Source organism: Notamacropus eugenii, chromosome 4 (assembly GCF_028372415.1).
Source record: "Notamacropus eugenii isolate mMacEug1 chromosome 4, mMacEug1.pri_v2, whole genome shotgun sequence".
Taxonomy (NCBI): domain Eukaryota; kingdom Metazoa; phylum Chordata; class Mammalia; order Diprotodontia; family Macropodidae; genus Notamacropus; species Notamacropus eugenii.
The window spans coordinates 166,363,536-166,378,218 of record NC_092875.1 but is presented as its reverse complement, the minus strand read 5'-3'; the positions used below and the strand labels follow the sequence as shown (position 1 = coordinate 166,378,218).

General features: G+C 34.0%; 1 protein-coding gene across 1 annotated transcript in view; it reads right to left on the bottom strand.

Moving 5' to 3' along the window:
* MMP16 (matrix metallopeptidase 16) overlaps nt 1-14,683 on the bottom strand; it is a 390,977-nt gene that overhangs the window by 34,907 nt on the left and 341,387 nt on the right. The window contains exon 8 of the mRNA XM_072603624.1: nt 10,374-10,512. Within this exon, the coding sequence (XP_072459725.1) occupies nt 10,374-10,512 (139 nt within the window). The remainder of the gene's footprint in view (nt 1-10,373; nt 10,513-14,683) is intronic.

The following is a 14,683-nucleotide window of genomic DNA, read 5'->3' as shown; positions in this document are numbered from 1 at the left end:
CATATTTGTAAAGAACTTTGCAAACTTTTACTTGTTCTAAAAATTACTATTACTCTTATTGTTATTATTCTTATTTTAAAGCTATACAGGATGGAATGAGCTATCTCAGGAGGTAGGGAGACTGTAGGTATTTAACCAAAGGCTGTACAATAATTTATTAAATATGTGGGGGGGGCTTCTTGTTCAGATGTGAACAATCAGTGACCTCTGAGGTATCCTACAACTCTGAGATCTTTGATGGACAAATGAAGAATAATTCATTCATGCTTCCATTAAGACATAAAAGGGTATTAAATACTTTTATAAATACAAAATTAATGTCTTCAGATTGTGGGTCAGTATCTAATTTATTTTAAATACAGTTATCAGCACAACTTTTTCATGGTTATATCAAGTATGAATCACACACATATACAACCTATGGGGAGGGAGTGGTTGTGTATTAATGTATATACATATATACACACATACTCCCCCCGACCCACAACCCCCACCCCCACTTATATATGTGTATGCGTGTGTATATGAATTATAGCAGTACAAATATGAACAACTAATGAAATTAAGGATAGAATTTACTTTATATGTTTATCACCTCCTCCTCTTTTTCTCTCTATCTGTCTGTCTGTCTCTCTCTAACTCTCTCTATATATACATATATAATATTCATATAACAATTTCCAAAATTTCCTTCCTCTGCTTTCCTGTTTTATCACATATAATGCTAAACTCTTACTGTTTTGAAGTGAACTTTCTATTCTGATACAACAAGAAAAAAAGTGAAAGGAAATAAATTTACTAAGAGATGGCACTTAGTGAATTGACTGCTTTGCAAAGATAGTCATCGATTTTCAGAGGTTCACACTAAGGGGCTATAACTGCCATACCTTTATTTTAGATAATATTAACAACAACTCATTAAAGTATTTAAAAATTGAACTTCACAATGTTCTGACATTTGCTTGTAACAGATAGCTAGCAACAGCATGTAAATTTTTAATTGATTAATAGGTACAACAAATGTTGTTATTTCCATTTTCTTTCAAAACCATAAACTGAAGCTCAACCAGGTTTACCAACTTTCTCAGTCATAAAATTAGTAAATTATTTTCTCCCTCTCAACCTTCACACAACCTGTCCTCCACAATGCTGTTCCTCCTTTCTTAGAGTTGCTATGACCCTTCCAGCCTCAGTCAGGTGCCACCTCCTACATGAAACCTCCTCTGGTTTCCCAGTTGTTAGTATCATACCCAACAGTGCAGGGAACTTTGGATTTACCACAACCCCTCTTCTTATAACTTCTTGATAACAATAGCTAAAATTTATTGAATTCTTTAAAGTTTGTAGAGAAGCTTAGATATATAAACTCATTTGATCTCCACAACAAACTTTGAATATAGATATTATTATCTACATTTTGAAGATGAGGAAACTGAGATATCGAGCGGTTAAGTGACTTGCCCAGAGTTGCAAGGGAGTGTCTGAAGATGGATTTCAACTGAAGTCTTCCTGACTCCAGGTTCCACATACTATCCAGAACCGCCACTCTTTGTATTTTATCTTTGTAGCACTTAGTACATACCATAGGTGCTTAATAAATGCTAATTGAATTGAATTTAGAGAGCAGAAATGCAAAGTAAGTGCTTTTTTACTTCAAATTCACCACTCATTCTCCATCTATGCTACCCTGCTTCCTTCTTAAATAACTATTTTCTTGAATATATATAGAAATGTAAAAATGTCTACGTAAATTGTGTAATTTAAGAAAAAGAAGCTTAAAAATAAACAAAGCCAATGAGAACTGATTTTTTTTTTTTTATCCATGTAAATTGCACTTTGGTTCATTTACAATTTATAGCTCAGGCTAGGCTGTAGTTAAGACATGCAAAAAAGCAAAGGGATGGTTTTAAGAGCATGAAATAGCTACATTCATAAGTTATTTAAATTATACAGCCTTCCTTTTGCCTGAACCCTTTAGTATTTCTATATTATGAATTTCTAAACTCTATAATACATATATAACCTTTATATGTTAGGGGAGTAAATCCTATGGTCTTGGTTAACATTTTATTCTACTTCAAAATATCCACTGGGACAGCTGACATTAATGTCATTCTATTTCTCCCTTGTCGTGTCACTACTGCTTTATGCTCCCAATATTATGAAGAATAATATGTACACTTATAGCTTAAACAAATGCACTTAGTCAAGCCTAAAGCCCCAAATTCTCATTAGAGATTGAAATAAGGATAATGATAAGTATTTTTTGGAAGAAAGGATAAAGTAAAAACAAATGTGCATTTCTAAGTGAACTCTTGAATGAATAAAGGGGAATAGGTGCCAAAGATCAACAGAAGGAGGAGAAATATAGTAAGGGAAGAATATTGCCCAAGATGGAGAAGAAACAAACAATGGTAACTGAAAGTGGAGAAGAAAAGCAACACTGAAATTCTGTAGAGCACTTGGTTAGTCTCGGAGTTCTGAACAATAGTTTGATATGGAAGCAGAAAGATATAAGAAACAAAAGAAAACTCCAGTGTTGCATAAAAGCAAGACACATCTATGTAACGGGGCTAAGAGCAATAATGAGGACAGTGCCTCAAGAAATTAAAACAAAACCACAAAAACACCACAAAGATGCACTGCAGATGACTAAAGGCAATAATGCGATCACAGTAGGAAAGATGAACAAAATCAGAATTCTTGAGTTTAGATTCTGAGAGGGTTTATAAAACCAAGAAGATTTTACCTTAACCATTGGTATGGCTAAGGATACTTTGAATCTGTTCACTGAATCCAAGAATTCTAGAAACAATGAGTACTTGAAATTTTGAAGATTTAAATTTAGAAAAAAAAATGAAGTACAGCTTTTTATGATGATAATAATAACCTAGTTCCATAGCACTTTCATGTTGTAAAGTACTTTGTAGACACTATCACATTTAATCCTAACTACAGATTTTTGATGTCAGTGTCATTATTTTTGTTTTACAGATTGAGAAACTAAGGATCAGGAGAATTAAATAAATTGAATGAGATTACAAATTTAGCAAGTATCTGAATAAGTATTTCAAGTCAGATGTTTTTGACCCTAAATACAGTTCTGACTTTATTATATAGTAGAACACTGTTAGAATCTGATACAAAGTAGAATAGGTTAAAAATATAAACATCTTGGAGAAGGAATGAGAGAAATTTGTGGATAATGGAAGCATGATGACAATTAATAAAATTTAATGATGTTTGAGGTATATTTCTAAATTTTTAAGGTTGATTTTGTGGAGGATAGGCATAGAAAATACAGCCAAAAACAAGGATACAAAAAAATCATTGCTAACTTGAGTGTATATCAAGTCCGGCTAAAGAAAAAAGGAATGATGTTAAAATGATGAAATTACCCAAGATTAAAAAGGCCCCAAAAATGTGAACCTAGAAATATAGGTTCAGGAGGTGGGAAATAATGCAAGTGATAAGGAATTTTAGGGTTTTTCCTTCTAGTAAACTTGTGAAGATTTTCCTTATTTTTTCCTTATATAAGGAAAATAATTTCCTTATTTTTAATGAACAAAAATATTGTTTCTCTCCTTCCCATCTTCCCTGGAAAAAATAAAGAAATATACAACAAAGTAACTAATATGTATAGCCAAGTAAGATACATTGGTCATTAACAAAAAGTGTATGTATCAGTCTTCACCTCATTAGGAACTTTTAGAAACCTGAGTAGAGTGATTTTTAGAAAAAGAGAATGAATTTAGTAAAGGACAATTGAAATTGGAGGCTCAGTGCTGGAGAGACAAAACAATGCATGCTCAGAACAAAGGAAAATCTACTCAGCTAACAGCAATAAACAGAAAACAAGGGACTCCATCTGAATTGTGGTTTCAGATGGTTAATGCATACGGTGGTTTTTGCCTAGTGATAAAGGGTATGGAAAAAAAAAATCTGCTTCTTACAGATGCAGATAGCTGAATAAGACCTCATTCTGGACCTGGTTGTAGAATGAAGGTAAATTACCTAAGATGGTCAATGATTCCAGGGGTCAGGTCCCCAGAAACAGCCACAGAAGGAAGGAAATGGAAAACTAAGGAAGCCTAGAAGAGACTTCTAACCCTTTAAAATTGGATCAAAATATCAAATACAATAAGACATTCAATTTCTAAATTTTCCCTTTACTAGTCTATTCCTCAAGATTATCTCACAATATATTGAAGACAATTTTACCCTTGGACTTGGATGGTGCTCTATGGATGCTACCATGAACATCTGATGAAACTACTTTGCTACAGAAGAGATAGGAGAAAAGCTAGGAACCTTAGGACCAAGTTCATAGAAAAATAACCTTCTCTCACCATCCCATTTGAACTAAATGTTGGTAGCAACAGATGATTCCCCAAAGAAAGTAGAGTCAGGGACACTCCTGAAGGGACCATATATGTGGGAACTCCATTAAAGATCCCATTTCGCCCAAGAGAGAAATAGCATTTAACTACAAAACATCCCTTAGTATCACTGATAAAGAATATTAAACTAGTATGTTTTCTTTTCTTATGATATTTAGCAACAGTTGATAATAGGTTAGTAGCTCTTCAATTGATTCTCTTGTTAGCTAATATAGACAACACCTACTGATACTCCCTCATAAAATGGAGAAGGTATTCATTCATTCATTTTTTCTGGCTCCGGATTTCATTCATGTAAAGGAATCCTGCTGTGGAAATTCCACAGATGTTGATAGGTTCACCTTTATTATGATGATGCAATAGCTGTTCTCAGTCCCTGTAACGCACCTATCACTACCCTATCCCCTCTGCAATCATTTCTGTCCACCACTGTCACATTAATCTCCTTGATAAACAGCTCTGTTTTAAAAGTGTTCAAATTTTCTTCAAAGCCCTTTATCTTTGCATTCAAAGCCCTCCATAATCAGACTCCAGTGTGCCTTTCATGTCTTATTTCTTCCTGTTACAAAGATAAATAATAGATCTGGCCTCAAGACACAATTCACAAGATGGTAATAAAACATTACCTTGAAGCAAGACAACAAAAAGAGGAGATCCACCCTGACCGTGTAGCCTACGCATATACTCAGGGAAGTAGCCATGGGAAGAACATTAAAAGTAGAAAGAAGACTAGGAAGAGGGATAAGGTTTCAACTATTATAACATGTTACAATTGATGTGGTAGGCAATAAAGGTCTTGCATATACAGTAACACCATTTGATATAATATATTAATTAGACAAATTCATATTTCTTTAATGTTAGTCCAGTATCCCAGTGGCTATCAATCAATGGACATTTATTAAGTATTGACCATCTTCTACGTGCTGTGCAAAACACCAAGGATACAAAGAAACAGTAAAAATAAACCCTGCTCTCAAGAAACTTACATTCTAATAATGCAATATATGGGTATGACCCATATAAATATGAAGCAAATATAGAGTAGCTTGAAGATCAGCTTAGAAGTGAAGGCAGTAAAATTTTAGAGGACTAGGAAAGACCTCCTATAGATGATAATGTTTCAACTGAATCTTAAAGGAGACCAGAGTTTATGAGGAGCAAAAGTTATAAGGGAGAGTACCATAGATATGCCAGTAGAAATACAAGGTAATAGGAGGTGGAACGTCATGTATGAGGAACAGCAAATAAGTAAATATGAGTAGACTGTAGAAGACAGAAAGAAATGATATATTAAAACATGAGTAAGATGGGGGAGCAACAGATTGTGAAAGAAATTAAATGGCCAAAAAAGAAGTTTATATTTGAGCCTAAATATAGGTAAAATAGATCCATTGGAAGTGGAGAGAGGGGAGATGTGACATGGTCACAACTATATTTTAGGAAAATCACTTTGGCAGTCATAAGAAGGAAGGTTTAGAGTGGTCATAAATGAGGCAGAGAATCCAACTGGAAGGCTTTTGCAATAGGTCATTTGAGAGGCAATGAGGGTCTGAACTAGAATTGTGGCTGTGTGAGTAGAGAAGAGATATATTCAAAAGATGTTTTAGAGAAAGAAATTATAAGACTTGGCAACTTATTGAATCAATCAATCAGTTATTTCTTTGTGCCAGTTACTGTACTAATTGCTGGGTACACAAGCATAAAGAATGAAATAATCTTTCATCTCGATGAATTTATATTCTAAGGGAAAAACAATTAATATATACTCTCTCTCTGTCTTTCTCTCTCTCTCCACACACACACACACACACACACACACACACACACACACACACACACACACACACACTACGTTGGCTGTTATCCTTTATTCTTGAAGAGGTCCAAAATGATATCACTATGCTAGAGCCAAGTTTCAATGTGTCCAACTGTGACTGATCAGACCAATACAAGATTGAAATGCTCTACTATAGCTCGGGCACAAATAGTCTGTGTGAACATTTGGAGAGGATATTCTAAATTTGTGCAGCCTGCATTTTCTTTGAGCTATTTCCATTCTGCTTTGCTCATAGAGCATAGTACCTTCTCTGATATGGGCACACCATGCTGAGTCGTCTTGTGCCAGGATCTCCCAAGTCACCCAATGTATTCCAAAGTTTTTAAGAGAGATCTTGGGAGTGTCTTTGTATCACTTTTTTCTGACCACCATGTGAATGCTGTTTTATACACATACACACACGTTTATACACACACACACACACACACACATATGTCTACAGAGAGTTCAGAAATACACATATATGTATGTATTAAGAATTTACAAAATAATTAAATATATAGTAGCTTGTGAGAGAGGGTACTAGCAGTTAGAGGATAAGAAAAACCTCTGAAGAAGATGGTGCCCAAGCTGCATATGATACAGAAATAAGGAGGGAATGCATTCCTGGCATAAGGGATAGCCAGTATGAAGTTATGGAAATAAATTCTTGGTATACAAAGAACAGAGAGAACGGTTTGGTTGGAAATCAAAGTGTGTGAGGGGAAGTAATGTCCATTGTGGCTATGAGGATAAATTGGAGCCATTGCCTGGAAGAGTGATATTTTTGTGTTCGTAGAAAATTACTTTGGCAGCTATCGGTAGCATAGATTAAAGTGAGAGAGAATTAAAACAGTGAGATAAATTGTGAGACTACTTCAGTCATCTAGGTGAGAGGTGATGAAGGCCTGAAGTAAGTGGGTAGCTGTGTAAGTAGAGATAAGACTAGGAGAGATGTTGTGAAGGCACTGACTAGTTATGTGGGGTGGGGAAAAATGAGAAATTGGGGATAATGCTATAATTATAAACCTGAGATACTGGAAGGATGATAATACCTTTGACATAATAGAGATTTTTGGAAGTAAGGAGGGTTTAGGTAGGAAAATGATGAACTCAGTTTTACAGGACAGCTCATTTGAAGTCTCCAATAGGCAATTTGTGATCTAGGACTGAAGCTTGGGAGGTGGGAGAATATGTGTGGTGAGTGAGAGAGAACACTTAAAAATAACAAGGTTGCTAATCTGGGTGACTGGTAGGGTGATTACGTGAAATGGAATAGAGAAGTTTTAAAAAGGCAGACTGGGAGAAAAAAAGATAATGATTTCTATACTAAAATAGATGAGCTGAGAAGCAAAACCCATTCATCCCCTGTTTCAACTTATATTCCTGATTTATATATCTAACTTGGTATACTCACCATTCATTCACTCATTAATTCATTCATTCCTTGGAAAGCATATAATTTATATCATATTATTTAACTGTAAATGTTCCACATGATTCTCTGAGGTACTCATCTTTTCTTTCCATATATTCTCTTTCATTAACTTCATTATCTTCTAAGGATTTCACTATCATATTAATATAAATGACTCACATTATAATGTATATATGAATATGCATAGATACAAATGCACATACACACATAGTATATATATATATGTATATATATATATACATATATATGCATTGTTGCTGTTGAGTAATGTCTGAGTCTTCATGACATATGTATATGTATTGATAAACAAATATAGAGAATCCCAGTTTCTTTCCTGATTTTCATTCCTGAATCAACTATTGGATATTTAACACTAGATATCTCAGAGACATCATAAATTCAATGAATGCCAATAACTCATTACCAAATCTCCAGATTTCACTATTTCTGTCAAAGACATCACCATCCTAGCAGCCCAGGTTCATAAAATTAACACTACTTCTCAGCTCCTCATTTTAGCCCACCAAATTTTGTTATTTCTATCTTTACCATAATTCTCACTTCTAAACCCTTTTCTCTATTTACACAGCTACTGTCTTAAATAGGGTCTCATGACCCCTCACCTAGATTATTGAAGCAGCCTCACAAATGTTTTCCCTTACTCAGGTTTTTCGGCAATCCATCCTCTATGTTGCCACCAAAGTAATTTTCTTTACATACAGATCTCACAATGTCCCTTCCCTATACAATCAATATAGGGGCTTCCTATTTCCTGTATGGAAAAATATAAACTCTTTTGCTTAGTTTTTAAAACAATTCACAATTTGCCCCTTATTTATCTTTCCCTAAAAATGCACATTACTTTCTCTCCTGTACTCAGAGTTCTGGCCAAGTTAGCTTCTCTCTGTTTCTCATATACAACATTATCTCCTGTCTCTGTGACTTAGCTATGGGCTATCCCAGATACTAGGCAAGTTCTCCTTCCTTATTTCTACTTCATAAAATGCCTCTCTTCCTTTGAGATGGGGCTGAAGCATAACCTTCTTCAAGTTTTGGTCAATTACCTCCTTCTGCATGTTCTTCAAATAAACTACATTACACCTAATCAATATGTATAAGTTTTTATTTATTCATTTTAAGTTTATGCTAAATATCCTTACATATGTGCCTGATATCTCTCTTATTAAAGTGGAGATCCCTTGTGAGTAAAGATTATTTCATTCTTTCTATTTGTATCCCTAGCCTCTAGCACAATGCCTGGTATGTTGTCAGCACTTAAGGAATGCTAGTTGATTTATACATACATATGTGTATGTATATGTCTGCAGTTATATACTGCTGATGATATGCAGTGAAATTACCTAGTACAATCAGTGTCAAATCCGTACCTAAAATCCACTTCTATTTACAAATCCAACACTTTGAAGCTCCACAATAGCACTCTTGATTAATTTTCAGATTGTTGTTGCTTTGACAGGGGTACTTTTTACCCCTAGAGAATCTTGGTTTAAAAGGCATTATTGCAACATATTTCTGCTTTTTAAAAAATAAAACTTTGAAAATTACAGTATAATTTCAACTGTAAAATCAGAGAATATTATATTTAAAAATAAAGTGAAATAAATTTCACTTAGTACAAAGCTAATCCAAATACCACATAAAGATTTCTATAACTGCTAGCAATAATCATTTCTGTTTTTTATACTATTAGGTCATATTCAGATTTCTCTGGCTGTAGAACTATGTACACATCAGATATGTGCAATAAAATTAGACACATCACAACATGAAGGCGTAGGTTGACAATTTCCATTGAGCTGAAACATATTTGATATTTCAAATTATACAATCCATCTAACACCAACATTAACTGGCTTTTGACAATTTTACCAGGCACTTCATAATCATTCAGTTCACTGTGTTGAAGTAGGTAGGACAAACCAACAACCACATTATTACAGTATCAATGTTTATAATAGTAACTTGTAGCTAAATAGTACATTGCAATTTAAAAAGCACTGTACATATACATTATCTCATCTGATTAGGACATCAAGTTAATGAAGCAAAAGAGGCAGACATTATTGTTTCCATTCTAAAGCTCATATGATCCTAGACTATTAAAACGGAAGGAAGAGAAAATAAGCATAGTCTCCTGAAGTCTTATAATTAGCAAATGACAGAACTTGAAATTGAACCCAGGTCTTCTGATCCTAAGTAAGTAATGGAGTCATTCACTTCAATAATGTACATTTTAAAGTTAAATAACCTGAGCATTAGAGATGTTAAATGACTTACCCCCATGGTCATAAAGTTAGTGAATGAGATAAGATTTTGATCCAGGACTTCTGACTCCAAATCCATTGCTCATTGCATTGCTTTTTGTTACCATGAAGTTCTGTTTTAATTATATTATACTGCATGTATAAATATGTATATTTATATATAGCTATACATGTGTGTATATATGTATATGTATGCATACATAGATACACATACATATATTACACACACATACATATGCAATTCAGAATTCCTCAAGACTTTGAATTGTAGAACAGTTACTAATTTTTTTGACTAAAGGAGGTTTCTCATCAACTTGGACGTGTGTGTGTGTGTGTATGTGTATACATGTATATGCACATATACATATTTTCCAAAGATTTCTTAAAGTTCCATTTAATATTTCAATCATTCAGGTAGTAATCATTCTTACCTTTAAAGAAGACAAAATTTCCATCACTGTTTTCATATACTGCATCAATACTCGGAGGCAATCCCCGCCAAAAGTAAGTAATTTGCATGGGGTATCCATCCATCACCCTGTTGTTCCTCACTCTCCAAAACCACTGGTCCTGGAAACCAAACAAGAGTTTCTCTCAGTAAATACACATGCCCTCTGCTAAAGATCATCCTCAGTCTTCATATTTTAATAAGGTTACAAATGCTAAAAACCCAAAGGATTTACAATGATTATACAATACTTCTTTGTATCAACCTGCCTAATTCATAGGCTAGATAATCTGTATTTCATATAATAAAAACATTAATTCTTTAAAATTCTTCTAGTGATACTTAGACTTTATATATCACTTTCCAAGGATTATTTCATTATTTTCTTTGTACCCCTGTGACCCAGTACAGGACCTGGAACATAATACATTTTAATAGATACTTGATGACAAGTTGATCATTTATCCTAGCCTACAAAACCATGGAAGAAAGGGTAGATAAATGGTCAGTTTTAAATGTGAAACTTTACAAAGTAATTCTGAATAGTAATGATGTAAAAGTAAGAGAGAGAGACAGAGAGAGAGAGAGAGAGAGAGAGAGAGAGAGAGAGAGAGAGAGAGAGAGAGAGAGAGAGAGAGAGAGAGAGAGGAGAATTAAATAAGCTGACTCCAAACTTTTGAGAAAACTACAAGAATCATTACACCTGAAGTTCAATAGATGAACAAAATCTTGTTCTCAGAATTGAGGTAGACAAATGTAAAGAAAATAGTTAAAACAATCATTCTTCTTGCTTGGCATAAGTAACATAAATAACTATCAATAATTCCTAAGCCATGAATGGATAGTTATAATCAACTCACAAGGTGATATAGATAAGAGGAACTCACAATTAAAAGGCCACCAAGCAGCCTTTATCCTCTACCTAAATATATTTTACTAGTGGTTATTCAATATTTGCTCCAAAGCCTTTAACTTCCCATTTTTTTTTTTTGTTCTGAAGCTCCATCTTTAAAATGCTCTAATTGTTAGATTTTTTTTTTCCTTATGAGTTAGCAAAGTGCAATGGGCTGAGTATTAGCTCTAATGTCAAAGGGCTTAAGACTGAATCCTGATTCAGGTCTTTACTACCTATATGGTCTTGGGCAAGTCATGTTACTTTTGCGGACTTTGTTTCCCCAAATCAAGGGGGCATGGGATGGAACTGGATGGGCTTTAAGTTCCCCTCCATTTCAAAGTTCTATGATTTTAAGATCATCACCCTGTGATTTTAACCCATTACTTGTAGTCTTGTCATCTGTGGCCAAGTGGAAATCAAATATCTCTTTCGTATGACAGTCATTAAAATATTTGAAAACAGAAATCATTTTTCCCCTAAATCTTCTCTTCTTCAAGACAAAAATTTTGACTTCTCTCATCCTATTCTCATATGTTTTTACTTTCACTACCTTTGTCACAGTCCTCTGGATTCTCTCAAGATCTTTTCTGTCCATCTTAAAATGTGTTATTTGTATGCCTTCACTAATAATTTTAAAGTTCATCAACTGTTTTTTCCTAACTAAAATCTTTTGAGGATTCTCAGGTTTCTGGGTATAGGAAAAATGAACCCCTTCCCAGCTAGATTAGATTAAATTTTAGGGAGTTCTGCTTGGTAACTTTTAAAATTCACTTTTCCCTGGTTAAGATGCATTCACTTGTCTTCCATACTGTTTAGTAAAAGAACTGAGCCACAAAGAACTTAAGCTGTTTCTTATAGATATTATAATTAGAACTTTAACTATTAAGAAAGATAAATCCTAGATCAAACTTTTCCCACAAACTTTTCTTACAAAAGAAACATACGTAACATCCACAATCTTATGAAATGCCATTTGAGTTAAACTGTGCAGATAATATTGTATCATCACAGGTATGTGGGAATCGTCTACAGTGAATTAGAGGACTGCTACTAGTGAATATCTAGGATTCCTACAATGAAGCAGAAACTTGCTTCATTAAAAGGGATCTAACCTTTAAATGTTAAAATTTGCTATTCACATGGGTTTGGGGAAAGAAGAACTACTGAGGATTTTTTCCTACTATCTAGACCATGCCTCTCCTACCCCCTCAGAATGAACAGAATTATAGAGATACAGTGATCTATAATCTAGTTTAATTCCCTGCCTAAAGGTAGGTGAAAACTTAAACCAACTAAGACAAATGGTTGTATAGTTCCTTTTTCTCAATTTCTAGAAATATGGACTGTACAACTTCCCTTTGTAGTATTTTGATAAAACAATCAGGGTATGATATAGTTCCATCGGGATGCCTGAGGCTGTTCTCTATAGTTCTCTGAAAACAGCAGTTTGATTATAGTAGTCCCTGTAAGACAGACTATGTGCTTCTTGCTACAGTTCAATCAACTGACTTACGAGGCATCATGTAAGGAAAGAAAAAAGAAAATTCCTAAAATAAGTGCATGATTCCTGGTCATGTTTCACCTCCTGATGGTTTGCTCATATTGGTGGCAATCTAGAACTAGCAATAAGAAAAATTTCTAAGAGTTATTCACATTCATATGCTTTCCGGTATTTAAAGAGAACATATTTTTCGAGTTATATTTATTTGTAAAACCCTAACACGCTACCAAAATCATGTCACCTTCAACCCTCCCAAGACATGGTTACTAAAACCAATGAAGGAAAAATCAACATGGCCAAATAACTACTGCATTCTAGGAAGAAATGCCCAAAAGGAATTATTGCATGGTGCTCAGAATTAAAAACTAGAGGATGGAAACATATGGCAGTCATATTCAAAAAAAAGGCTGTGTCCTTGAAACATTGTGATCTTTCTCAGGAAAACAGTAACAACAATGACAAACATTTATAACACAGACACATACATTCTCTTCTACTGCAATTTTAAATTCTTAACACCACAACTAAAGAATATTGATGGAACCTCTTCATCAGGGCAAACGTGCCAGGCTTACTGAATAGAGGAGCAAAATAAACTGAAGTCAATGAATGATTTTTCTTTATGGCTTTTACTATTTAGGATTATCATTGGCAGAGATTCAAATTGTGGTTACACAGATTATGACACTAGTCAAATGAACCACAACTGATCACTTTAATCAAAAGACATAGTCAGATTGATTTAAAAAGACTTCTACAATCAAAAGTACAGGCACAACCTCTAGGGGAAGCTCTATTATCATTGTATGTCTGAGAAATTAAGGAGAAGAAGGACCTTGGCTCTGGAATGATAGGATGTAGGTTCAAGTTGTTCCTCTGCCACTACCTACATAAATTAGGGAAAGTAACTATCTTCCCTAGGACTCAATTTTCTCATTTATAAAATTAAGTGGTAGCTCTGAAGTTCCTTCCCACTTTGGATTTATGTATGTCATATGACTCTAAATCATCCAAGGAAGAACAAAGACAATGGTAATTATAGAATTTAAAAAATAATAATTCTTACTAGAAAAGTTAATGATTGAATGCAAGAGGACTAGATGACTTGTGTTGATTAGAAATTCTGCTGTGTGACCATGTGCACCTCTACTTATCATAGCTTCTTTTATCCCATTGTGGACAGGGGAAACACTGTTGTGAAACACTCATTTAATAACTAATATTAATTAAAATTTAAAGAAGCAACAATTAAAATTCTTGACCAAATGGTATATTACATTGGGGTTTCCATTAAGTTCTTTTTTTTACTAAAAATACATTGTGTTGACAGCAGGAAAGCCAACTCTTTTCTGCCTTCAGCTCAAACACTTAAATAGATTTGAAATTTCATCAATGTGGGCATTACAGATGGCAAATCATCTACACCTGCCCATCTTGAGCAACTCAGTACAAAGTCTTCTTTAATTTTGACAAAGAATGTTCACCCAATATGAAGGGAGCCTTCCTCAAAACCCTAAGAACATCTTATTAAACACACACACACACACACACACACACACACACACACACACACACACACACATAGAAAAGGAAGTTCTTTATTTTTCTTCTTTATAATAACATTAGTGCAAGAGAAATCTAGATTTGTGAGAATTATATGGGGGAAATTATATCTGATATTCAAAAAAGGGGATAATACAACTGCAGGATGTATTGTTTTAAATTGCGGTTTGTTTTTCTAAGTAATACTGAGGTTGTACTTAGTGTATACTCTTTCACTTACACTCTCCATTGGCCTCAAGATGGGTGGCTGAAGCTAGAAAAGTAGCATGTGACCAAATAATAGTGTAAGTGATTTTCATAAAGATTCAATATATATATTCTTTTTCTCAATAAT